Source organism: Nicotiana tomentosiformis, chromosome 4, assembly GCF_000390325.3.
Source record: "Nicotiana tomentosiformis chromosome 4, ASM39032v3, whole genome shotgun sequence".
Lineage (NCBI taxonomy): Eukaryota > Viridiplantae > Streptophyta > Magnoliopsida > Solanales > Solanaceae > Nicotiana > Nicotiana tomentosiformis.
In genome coordinates this window covers 135032534-135045777 of record NC_090815.1, presented here as the reverse complement: position 1 = coordinate 135045777, position 13244 = coordinate 135032534, and the positions used below count along the sequence as shown (strand labels likewise).

The following is a 13244-nucleotide window of genomic DNA, read 5'->3' as shown; positions in this document are numbered from 1 at the left end:
TTCTTTCCTTCTGCTTGTAATATATATATATATATATATATATATATATATATATATATATATATATATATATATATATATATATATATATAATAAAAAAGTAGAGAGAACTTGAAGCAAAGAGAATTCACTCCTTGAAAAGCTGAATTTTGTGAGAGTCACCTAAGTTGTTCTTGAACCTCCATTCTGAGCTCATATTTGTACATTGACGGTGAAACAGAGTGACTTGTAAATCCCATGTATATTGTGTGGGGAGTTCTTGTTGTGCATTTTCGTGTATGCATGTCAATCTAGAACTTACCCTACCTGTTATTTGAGGTGAAATCTTAGGAAGTTTTGATCCTTAGAGTGATAGTAGGCCTTCTTTGATATAAACCTCTTGTGCCTAAATTAGCCTACAAAATGAATTCATATCCCTAGCGTCCCAATTCGCGCTTATTAACCTTTTCTTCAGCAACCCATTTTACAAGCCATGTCCATTTTGCATTAGTCTATCTTGTTAACCCATCTTCCCCTTAACTACTTTAGGTTGTGTGATTGGGCAGAAGTTGTGGTTATGAGAAAATATTATGTACTTAAAAATTCAAAATTGTACCAAAGAATGAAAGTTAAGTCCCTTGATACTCCCTTTTTGAAGATCCATTATTTAAAAAAAAGAAAGAAAAAAGAGATGTTGTTGGGAAAAATAAGAGGGAGACAAAAGAAAATAATAAGTTGGGACTTTGGTGCTTGAGCTGCGAAAAAACAAAAAAGAAGAAGTGGAAAGTGTCTACAGAGAAAAGAGTGGGAAACGTAGAAGTTAGTGATGCTTAAAGTGTTTAGGGGAAGATTTAGTCACTATATAACCAAAAGTGTCTAGACCTTACCCCAAGCCAACATTACAAACTTTGAAAATGTCACGCCCCAAAACCGAGGAGTGCGACCGGCGCTCAACCGAGTGAACCCGACTGAGCAAGCCTGTTATATTTCATTCTATCCAGATTCATTCATGAATAAAGAGGAGATGTACTCCGTTAATCAAATACTGAAGATATTTCATTAACCGCTTCCATTTCATTCCCATTAACATCATCATTCAATATTTCCAAAAATAGTACGAGTTTATAGATTTAATGAAAGACATGTTGCCAAATACCAATAGTTCTAATTTAATTCCCAACATCAAATACCACCCACAACCTGTCTACGGAGCCTCTAAGTACAACTGAAGATTAATATGGGAATGTCGGCAACAAGGTCCCGGCTATACCTCAACCACAAAGTACATGAGAAACAAAAGATACATGACCCCAAAATGAAGTGGGGCTCACTAAATCGGCTGAAAGGAGTGTACTGCTATCACTGATCAATGCCACCTGCTGTAGAACCACCTGCATCCATTAAATATGCAGCGCCCCCGGCAAAAGGGACGTTAGTACTGTCGAATAGCACTATTATGTATAGCTAGAAATCCTCTTTCAAAATAGAATGCCCATATGATCTGTACGTGGAAGACATAATATAATGTAATTGAAACAACATGTACAAACAAGGACAACAAAAGGGACACCTATTATCTGCATTAATAATGTGTCTCATTAGACCATCTTTAGTGTTCACCTATCATATTATACACTTGTGCGTTTCTTAGACCGTCCACAGTGTTTATTCATACCGTACATCTATACCTCTTATACACAATGCACCTATGCGTTTCATAGACCGTCCACGGAATTTCATATCACAATTGATTTCATAACACAATATACCTATGCATTTCATAGACCGTCCACAGGGTTTCATAACACAATGTACCTATGCGTTTCATAGATCGTCCATAGTATTTTATAACACAATGTACCTATGCGTTCACAGACCGTCCACAGGGTTTCATAACACAATGTACCTATGCGTTTCATAGACCGTACACAGAATTTCATAACATAATGTACCTATGCATTCACAGACCGTCCACAGGGTTTCATAACAAAATGTACCTATACGTTTCATAGACCATCCACTGGATTTCATAACACAATGTACCTATGCGTTCACAGACCGTCCACAGGATTTCATAACACAATGTACCTATTCGTTCATAGACCGTCCACAGGATTTCATATCATAATGTACCTATGCGTTTATAGACCGTCCACAGGATTTCATAACACAATATACCTATGGGTTTCATAGACCGTCCATAGGGTTTCATAACACAATATACCTATGCATTTCAAAGACTGTCCATAGGGTTTCATAACACATTTGAAACAAAAGTACAAATACGTACATCTCATAACCTTTCACATCACATATCACCTAATCCGTACTTTCAACCACTTACAACATTATTATTTCATTGACTCTCTTGGCCATACATATGATTCTTTATTCATGGCGCAATGACCGTATTTTATATTCCACACTTTTATTTCTTCCCTTTCATAGATCATCATCATAATTATCAACAAGTAGAATATTCCAAAAATCACAACTTTAAGATCATTAGTAATGAAGGCTTTAAACATAATCGATTTCTTTCCAATAAATGGAGTAAAATGATTGGCAATCGAAGCACAAATTATAATCATACACAATTTCCACTCACGAATGTGTAAGAATGCAAAGCACGTTGAAAATTACTTACAAAACATAGCATTAGCTAAAACAGCCACATATGGGCATCACTTGAGTTCATAAACTTTTAACCGATTATATTGTCGAAGTCAATTTTGGAATAGTTGAGTCAAAATTCATTTCATAACCTTTCTCACATTATTTCATTATATCGGCACCATTGGCCACAAGTATACCTTTCACTATTGGCACGTTGGCCACACTTTATATTCCCAATTTACTGATTTCACTTAGAACCATTTTTATAGGTTATCAATAATAAGACATTCCCAAGTAAGACTTTAGGTATACATATGAGCAATTAAGAGTCTTAAGAATATTGAAATTTTCTCACACAATTTGTCATACTAAAATTCATTTGAAATACAATTCAAGCCACCACATTTTAATATGCAACCCATACTTTGAAACTCATGAAAACATTATGGAATTCAATTCCAAGAGAGAACGTTTAGCCAACATACCTCACTTGAGCTTCCTTACACTCTAAATGTTCCGAAATTCTTAGCAACTTCAATCTATTTTAGAAATATAACAAATTAAATCGAAATTAGGAAGATAATCATTGTTCTAGCTTATTTGAGCATTTTATCAAACACTAGATGTGCATTAAGGTTTCAATATCCTTTTATGGAGGATTCCATCATCTCACAACCCAACCTTTATCATTTTTAGCTCAACAATGTTTCTACGCTCCTTGATAACACATGCATGTAAAATAACCAACCCTCTTGCCCAGAAATTATCTTGCTTATTATCCATTTCTACACAAAATTTGAAATTGAAGGTTAGGGTGTAGAATCTTACCTCTAGGATGAAGACCTAGTGAGTTTCCCTTCTCAATCTTCCAAAATTGGGGCACGAATTGAAGAACAATTATTGGAGAACACCTTCTCACTCTAGGGCACCCTCTCTCACTCTAAAATGTTAGATATTAGCTCAAAAATGACCCAAAGAGTGTACTTAACGAAATAGGGTCGGGTTTTCAAAACCCAAAAATGAAGCTCCGAAACAGGTTCTGCGGTCGCATATGCGACCGTATAATGGTTATGCGGACCGCATATTGGTCGCATAGTTGGTGTCCAAAATGACCAAAAATCTGCATGAGTCTGCGGTCACTATGCGGTCCGCATAACAGTTATGCGGTAGCATAGTACACCGTATAACAATTATGCGGTCGCATAGTCGACCGCATAATCGCTTCCAATAGACCCAAACAACTGCATCACTCTGCGGCCATTATGCGGTCCGCAGAGTGATTCTATGGTCGCATAATGGACCGCATAAATGCACAGTTCTGCCAAAAATATTCCTTTACTTTCCTGTGTATTGTTCAACCCAAAAGGTCAGAGCTATAATCCTCAAATACGTAAGCCTAGTCCGGCACCATAAAACATTATTTTCTTTGCAACTTTTACCGGGCTTTACACTTAAGTTCTTCAAAAATTTTCGGGGTGTTACAGAAAAGTCCTACTTGACTGTGGATTGAGACTCCTACATTAGTGGATAGTAACAGAATGGGCAAGCTGATGGCACTGTATGTGTTGCATGTGAAATTCCTTGATGAGTGTGAGTGTTTTGTTTTATATTCCCTAGTGCTTGTGATATGTTACTAAAGATGTGTGCTTTGGGGGCATTTCTTTGTTTGTGAGGTACAATGGGATTTGTGAGGAGCAAAGTTTCAAGTTTCAATAGATGAATATGAGCAAAAGAAAGGTGTTCACTCTTGTGGTTGATATCTATGAATGATTACTTGACATAGTGTTTGAATGAGCTTGACTTCTTCTATGTGACTTGTCTGTGATATCATGTGTTTGCTCGATGACAAGCAAAAGTCTAAGCATGGGGTGGTGATAATATGCTAGAATTACATGTAATTGGATATGTTTTACCCCTACTTTGATATTTTTTAGGTGTTTTGAATGTTGAAAGATGACCAATTGAGCTTAATTGTTGGAGTTTATTATGTAGGAATCCAAGAATGAAGAATAGAGGCGCTTTGAGCAATAATGAAGCTAAAAGGCAATTTTTGAAGAAAAAGAAAATCGGACCAGGTAGTGAAGTAACTTCGAAAAGCACAAGGAAAGTACAGAAAAATCTGGAAAACACAACCAGGCCCTGTGCGAAGCACAGCTATAGCACAAGGGCAAATTTGCCTGCGTCTTATCTTGAGGGACAACTTAGTCAATTGGCTTAGGGACGTGATATAAAAGCTTTAAACCCTTATTTTAGCCACATGCTTGACCTGAAAGGCAAGAAACACCATTGTTGAAGCAAAGTTAAGCCCGAAAGATCCTCAAGTTCATTCAAGAAGATGAATCGAAGAGTTTCTCTCTACTTTTCTATCTTTATTTCTATGAATATTGGTTTGACAATGGTTTATGTATTTTTTAGTAGTGTTATGAGTAGCTAAACCCGTCATCTAGGGTTGATGGAATCAATTGATGGATGAATTCTTGATTGCGTCTTGATATAATTGAGTCGTTATTATTCTTTAATTGTTCAACTATATATTTCTTGTGATTAACTTAAGGGCCCTTGATTAATCGTATCTAGTTATTTTGTGTTGCTTGAGAAAGAACACTTGATTAGATTGTTGAACAACGCCACTTTAGAGTAAGTTAAGAGATTGATTGCTTGAATTTAAAAGTGGGATTAGAGATAACGAAGCTTTGGCGTGATATTTATGAGTTGTACAAATTATCAACTAGAGTAGTTCGAGAGAATACTTCTAGTAAATTATCGTAATTGATCGAGAGATAATTACGGTAAATAAAGACTCATCATCTTTAGAGAGTGTTACGGCGGGATTATAGCTAACGTGTCAGGAATTAATCCGATAATTGGGGAAAACGTAAACCCTACATCCTTGAATTTAACTCCATTCTTGCTAATTGATAGTTTTTTATTGTTATTTCTCCTTAGTTAAGTAAATTCTGTTAATTCATAAATTACTTCTTAAACTCTGAAAGTTGTCTGAGCTTATCATTAGCGATACTAAAAAGTTGTGGCAAATACGTTAGTTCCCTATGGGATTCGACTCCGGACTCTTGAACCGGATTTGTTTTGCAGCGACCGCTTAGTCCTTTTTATAAGGCATAGTTGGGCGTGATTAATAATATATTGAAAAAGTTGAAATGAATATAATCATGAATAAATGAATTGAATCGGAAATAGTATAACCAAATTTCACTCATGGCTTTCATAATCTAAAACATTTTGATCTTCTTCTGGGGTAAATACATGAGTATATTATGATTTTGGAAGCACAACAATATTGACAATTTGATATGATACCTTAAATAAAAACAAAAACAAAAAAAATGGGGGTGGGATCTGTAAAGTTTTGGTTACCAAGTGAGAGCAAAAATGTACAGTATTGACAATTTAGCTTCAATTTCCTAATATGGAATTCTAGATCGGGTGAAACCTAGCATATCAAAATCAGACCGATTCATACATAATTTCAGTCTCCAGATCTCCACAAGTTTTCATAAGTTCCCCTAATTTATGTGGTAGTTTTATGAGCGATTGAATTGAAGAAATGGCGCAAATATGGATCAATTTGAAGCTTATTTTCGTAAAGCGAATTTGGATCAAGATGGAAGAACTAGTGGTTCTGAAGCCGTTGCATTTTTTAAAAGGATCTAATTTACCTCAACCTGTTCTAGCTCAGGTACTCTCAATATACTTGTAGTTGAATTGTGCTATCTTAATGTTTATATAGTTGTACTTGTGGTTGAATTGCGTATTATAATGATCTCAAAATACTCAAATAGTTAACTAAATTGTCCGAGCGATATAAATGAACTCGAAGAGCACATGGAATTGTTTTAGTATTGGAAAGTTTGTCTACTAGGTAACGCTGAAGAACAATTGTAGCATGAATTCCAGGGGAATTGTTGCTCCCAAACGCACACGCACGTATCGAACCCACAGAGTGTGATTATACTAACTATATTCACCAAGTCGGATATCGAACCCACAGAGATTTGTATCAACTACTCACTAAATTCACCAAGATTGTTATTCAGTCAAGCCAAAATCGAGTTCAAGAGTGTGATTATACTAACTATATTTCTAAGTAGTAACTAAATTATCAAGAGAAACATAATTGTGGTGTATTTAGTAGAGATAAATATTCCAGGGTTGTGATCGATTCACCAATATTATTTTGTTCTAGTTAACTCTCCCTTTCACACAATTCACTCATGGTTGCTAATTAATCGAACAATTGCTCTTATAGCCTTCTCCCGAAGTACTACTCGCCTATTAAAAATAGATTAACGCCTATCTTCCTATGAAATCAATCTATTAAGAACTCATTAAGATTATAATATTTAATTAATTACGGTGACTAGGTATATTCCTATCTTAACCACAAATCCACCCTCCCAAGAGTTAAGATCGTTCCCTCTTCAATTGAAAGTGCGCCGCAGGCAACGCCCCACGCTACTTGTGGCCCTTAAATTTTCACTTTTGCTCTTTTCTACCCAATTTCGCTCCAATTCGCGCCCGTTCGTCCCAAATTGCATACGAATGATTCCTACACATAGAAATACCACATATTAGCACAAATCATCATATTATACGTCTCAAATCTTCGAGATATGAGCAAAATGTGAGGCAATATATATCAAAATATGCATACATTAAGCCGATTATCAACACTCCACACTTAGACTCTTGCTCGTCCTCGAGCAATGGAACTATATTAACCCCCAAAACATACCTACCAGTATGAAAGATCACTTCACCATTAATTCAATCAAACACCCTACCTTTGGACTATGATCAATATCAGCAATTAAGTATGAACACACAAATTTCACATTCTTCATGTTCGCCAAGTATACACAATGTTATTCAACCAACTCAAGCAACCTCTCCACAACCACCTTACCTCAAGAGACGACTCTTTACCACTAAGCATCCTCAACTCACGTATTCACCCAACAAAAGAAAGTGTACAACATCATCAATCTGTCATGAGACCAAGTGCCCTCGCCACAATAAAAGAGTGAATATAAAAGTAGTCCATACATCAAATATGTCATTGAACATAAATTAAGGATATCACACAATTGAACAACATTCACTCACCCTCATAAAGAATTCATGTGCATCCCGTGGTCGTACCATAAGCTTGCCCGTAGTGTACATCTCTACTAATCTAAGCTAGCCAAATCTAAGATCAATTAGGACTTTAAGATTGTAATGTAGGATAAGGAACGGGTAGGATACATTTAGGAATAGTGACTAACCCTCCTAAGCACTTTAATACACTACACTCACAAATCACGCGCATTTTCTTTTTAACCCATTCACTTGTCATACACCATATATAACATTGTCCTCTTTTCAATTCAGCACCTCTATACTCACACTAGCACAAATTAGTAAGAATTAGAAGTGTGTTTGTGTTTCTTTTTTCTACATACCTTGACTATCAATTTTTTTTCCTTTCTTCTACACACACTCCACATATTAAAGTTCATCGGCTAGTGACTTTTGATTTCAAATTTAGTGCACCAAAGGTCCCTTCCATGGTTCCACTCAAAAGCTACTCCCCAAATCTCTCACTTTACTTCTTTTAGCGACTGTATCTTAGGAGTAAAGGTTCAACAATCTCACATTAAGAATAAAATAGGGGTATGGCTTGTAATGTTGGTGCCAAGGAAACGGTCTATAGGCTCAAAGGGGCTAGCAACGAAAAATTTTATCTTTATGTGACAAGCACATGTATGGTCAAGCAAGAAACGCCTACGTCATCTCCTAGACTAGCACAATTTAATGATTTTGCATTGATTTACATACGGGACAAGTTCTAAACTATACAAGATCGCATAGAATATCAACAATCCTTACACACACATGGCACTTGACTTACTCAAGACAGTTCTATGTGACTCTCGAGTCAAGCAAGCATAGCAAGTTGAGAATTTTTAAACAACAATGCACTAGGTGGCATATAAGTCAACCAACTGAGAAAAAGGCGTCAAAGAATAGGCTACTTACTTTACTTGGGCATTACAGTTCAAATCAAATATTCAAAAAGACAGAGCACATGCCATAACTTAATTTACCAATACTAATCATGTCAACCAGTACCTGAGAGCACCTCAGTTTTCTCCCTTATCCTATTCCAAAAAAAAGATATAATAAAACACCTGGTTCGAGCTACACCCTTGGAAAAGAACCGACATCCAAAGAAAACCCAAGGGATACTACCTAACTATCCTAAATTACAATAGAAAGTTTTTTTGGTATTTTTAATCGGACTTTAATTCCTCAAGAAAATTGTCCAACAGATCCATCGTCGGGAAAAGTCCGAGCTTTTTCTTATTTTTTCTTTTTTTAGTTTTCGGTTTTAATGTAATCTAGCTAATTAGACTAAGTTAGTCTTAAACTAAGCTAAACGATAATAAAAAATAAAACAATAACACTAAAAAAACAATTATACAATTACAAGTCAAGGAGTATTCCCCCACCCCACACTTAAATAATGCATAGTCCCTGATGCATAATAAATTCAAAACAAAGTAAGGTGGAAAGAAAGAACTCCCTGCTAGTCAGAATCTGCCTCCTCGGGATGCTCCCCAAATGCGACTATGGGCTCATCATCATCACCTAAGGGTACCAAAGCAATTGGCCCCGTAACTTAATCACCATCCGCATTCTCATCATCAGATACCTTGTGAGTGTTTTCATCCTCAAACGGATGAATGAGACTGCCTGGTGCTATGCCCAACATCTCCTTGGAAGAACTAGAGAGATCATTTTGCAAGTGCATGCGCTCTTCATCTGACACCTTTAGCCTGCTCATTATAACATTGAGGGAATTGTAAAGGTACCTGTTAAAATTTTCGTCCCTCTCATTCCTAGCAGCCTGGGTGAGCTTGGATGTGGACTCTAGCAGGGATGTGATATCTAGCAATGTCGTGGGTGCCTCCACTACCTCATCATAGCCAGGGTACTCCGGTACCCCACGAGATAGCATGTATTGTGTTAGGATGTTTCCAAAAAAAGCCTTTTGATCCTCCCTCCAAACCGGGTGCAGGCCATTTCTCCGAGCATGAGCTCACCCACATTTAGGGGTCGTTCGGTCATCAGAAAGTAGATCACGTACACTCGAGCTCGAGTACACTCATTGTTATGCTTAACGGGCATTATTCTAGTCTGCACAATGTTCTAACATACCTTGTCCGTCTTGTTGAAATCGAACTGAAGCATCTCAAGGTGAGTGTTTCCCTTATTCCACATCCACTTCGCATTAGAGTCAATGCCACAAAGTGTGTGACGTATAGCCTGGTAGCGTGGACTTTTGACGAACTTTCGTAGCCTCCGTGGATTTGGGCTATTTACTCCCAAGAAGCGACACACGGCTTCCCTATCCATTGGAATTTCCTTTCCTCTGACCCATGACATGTCCATGCCCTCGTTCCAATTGGCATAAAACTCTCGTACCATGCTCATATTTGCAGGTCTCGGACATTCGAGAAGCTTATCCATCTTCTTTTCTATCAACCTTGAAATTATATCTGGGAAGTTCCTTTCTAGGGCCCTTACATTAATCCCCATTTCGGAGACATATTTCCCATATGGAACAAAATTATCATGCCATTTGATGGCAACATCTCGAACTAGTTCCACCCGAGGCCTTGGTGGCCTTGTTGACTCGCTAGAAATTTGCTTTCCCTTAGCTTGCCGCGAAGAACTCTCGCCTTGCTTGTATTTCTTGGTAGGGGGAGTAGTAGTGGAGGACTTCCCACCCCTTTTCCTTTGGCGGCACCGTCACGAGCCATAGCAACCTACACACGATAAACACAAAGATGAGAATAAATCAAGAATTTTGCCTAAGGTCATCGTGAGAGGCAAAGATGACCCCACAATTAAAATTGAAGGCTATGTATAATTGAATCACACTATTGGTTCAACTTGTACCGGTATGTCATCACCATGCTATATGTACTCAAGACTTCCTTATGCCATACAATTCAAGTAATTTAACATGGTCATAACTTAACTATGGTGCAAGCAAGCAAAGCTAAAGTTCACATTACTACTCTAATATAGTACACTAACTACGACTTACCATAGTTTACAGCAAGATACAACGCCCCCAAATACCCCACACTTTGCCCAACCTCATATACAACTACACTCGGCTACTCAGAATTCACCAGTGCTCAAATTATTCTCTTATGTATTTTAGCAAACACCTTGTGGGCATCGATTTTGCTTCTCTTATTTCAACTATGATGGAGCAAGGTGGCCCTCCCAAATTAACATGAAGTAAAGGGAATTATAGTTTACTACTTTAAACACAAACTCACAACCAATTTCGTGCATATTAGGTCCACCCACAATAACAACAAAGCATGTTTAAGAGACCTATGGGATTGGGGTTGTTGGAGAAGGAAGACTAAAATTACACTAAGAAACTTCAAAATACAAGAAAAAAGATACAAAGAAGAATATACCTTTGAGTCTTGAGATGAAAGTGAGCAAGAAAAGTGAAGAATTCTGAGAACTTGAGAGAAAGCAAAAACAAATGAGGAAGAATAAGAAGAGAGAGGGCAGGCATGCATTTTAGTTAGAAAAGAGGGTTTTTTTTGGGTAATTGGGTATTTTAATTTAGGTGGGGGTGAGTTTAGGTAATTGGGTATGGACTAGGTTTAGTGTGTATGTAGGTAATTGGGTTAGGTAATTTAATTAAATACAGAAACAAAAAAATATATACTTACCTGTTGACCCCCTAGCCTAGCGCCCCATGCTAAGGCTGGCGATGGGTTGTTTGTTGCACACTGTAAATTGCGCCCCAGGCAGCGTGGGCACTCGTTTTGGATATATATATATATATATATATATATATATATATATATATATATATATATATATATATATATATATATTGTTGATAAAATCCCTCCTACCGAGCACTCAATACATACATTATACATACCCCATATCATTCCCACCTATGATTTTTACAACTACAAAGAAAATAAAAAATAAATTAGTCAACTCTAACTAGAAGAAAACACAAAAACTAAGCTACGAAAGCAATAAAAATTGGGTTGCGTCCCAACAAGCGCCTGATTTAACCTTGGTCTTCTCAGGATCAATTATTCCTCCTCAATAATGCTTTACTCTCTGTCTATTCACCAATAATTTTCTTTCACCATTCAATGCTCGCAGCTCAATTGCACAATAAAGGGTGACTCTCATTACCTTAAACGGGCCTGACCATCTCGATTTTAACTTCCCAGGAAATAGCTTTAGTCTAGAATTGAATAATAATACCTGTTGGCCTGGCTCGGGGAGACGCGGTTTGATATGCTTGTCATGCCATCTTTTTGTCTTTTCTTTGTAAAGCTTAGCATTTTCATAAGAGTGCAGCCTGAACTCATCTAACTCATTCAACTGCAAGAGTCTTTTCTCGCCCGCAGCTTCAAGGTCCATATTTAACTTCTTAATGGCCCAATATGCTTTGTGTTCAAGTTCAACAGGCAAGTGACATGCCTTCCCATAAACTAGCCTATACGGCGATGTCCCATTTGGCGTTTTGTATGCAGTTCTATATGCCCACAAGGCATCATCTAATTTTGCAGCCCAATCTTTTCTATTCACACTCACTATCTTCTCTAAGATTTACTTTATTTATCTATTAGACACCTCAACTTGTCCACTTGTTTGAGGATGATATACCGTCGCAACTCTATGGAGGACTCCATATTTAGCTAGAAGGTTATTCAACAATCGATTGCAAAAGTGTATCCCTTCATCATTAATCAAAGCATGTCGAGTCCCAAACCTCGAAAATATGTTCGTTTTCACAAACGCAGCTACCACCATGGCATCATTTATTGGCAATGCGATCGCCTCTACCTATTTTGACACGTAGTCAACTACTAGTGAAATGTATTTGTTTCCTCTGGACAATGGGAATGGTCCCATGAAATCTATCCCCCACACATCAAAAATCTCGACCTCCAGGATGTTATTCAAAGGCATTTCATGCCTCTTTGTGATTTTCCTGTTCTCTGACACTGGTCACACTTCTTAACAAATGCATGGGCGTCCTTGAATAATGTTGGCCAATATAAACCGGATTGTAATACCTTTGCAGCTGTTCTATCACCTCCACGATGGCCTCCATAGGGTGATGCATGACAATCATACAGCACTAGTTCGACCTCCTTTTCAGGTATGCATCTCCTCATCATTTGGTCAGTTCACTTCTTGTACAAATATGGCTCATCCCAATAGTAGAAGTTGACATCATGTAAAAACCTCTTTCTAGCTTCAGATTCAATTTCAAAAGAAAGTACCCCGCTCACCAGATAATTCACATAGCCCGCGTACCATGGGGGAGGGTCTTGGATGATAGCAAAAAGTTTCTCATCAGGAAATACTTCTTTAATTTGGCCACCCTCCTCCACGTGGTCGTGATTTTCTAGCCTTGATAGATGGTCAGCTACTTGGTTCTCTATGCCCTTCCGATCTCGTATTTCCACATCAAATTCCTTCAACAACAAAACCCAACGCATCAATCTAGCCTTAGATTCCTTATTTGTAAATAGATACCTGATTGCTGCATGATCAGTATGGACTATGACTTTTGT

At 37.4% G+C, this 13244-nt stretch overlaps 1 protein-coding gene across 1 annotated transcript; it reads right to left on the bottom strand.

The window, feature by feature from the left end:
* Positions 1-10259: 10259 nt before the first annotated feature.
* Positions 10260-12842, bottom strand: LOC138910552 (uncharacterized). The gene is made up of 3 exons (XM_070201794.1): positions 12641-12842; positions 11923-12263; positions 10260-10427 (listed from the first exon to the last, which is right to left on the bottom strand). Exons 1-3 carry the CDS (start codon positions 12840-12842, stop codon positions 10260-10262), a joined length of 711 nt encoding a protein of 236 aa, XP_070057895.1.
* Between the last annotated feature and the right edge of the window lie 402 nt (positions 12843-13244).

What these genes read in the sequence shown, in the direction of transcription:
- LOC138910552 (XM_070201794.1), bottom strand. Translation starts at nt 12,842, where the DNA reads ATGAGGAGATGCATACCTGAAAAGGAGGTCGAACTAGTGCTGTATGAT. An exon ending in AACAGGAAAATCACAAAGAG is followed by an intron (nt 12,264 to 12,640) that starts GCATGAAATGCC and finishes AGTAAATCTTAG; the next exon opens with AGAAGATAGTGAGTGTGAAT. An exon ending in TCCCCGAGCCAGGCCAACAG is followed by an intron (nt 10,428 to 11,922) that starts GTATTATTATTC and finishes TATCGTGTGTAG; the next exon opens with GTTGCTATGGCTCGTGACGG.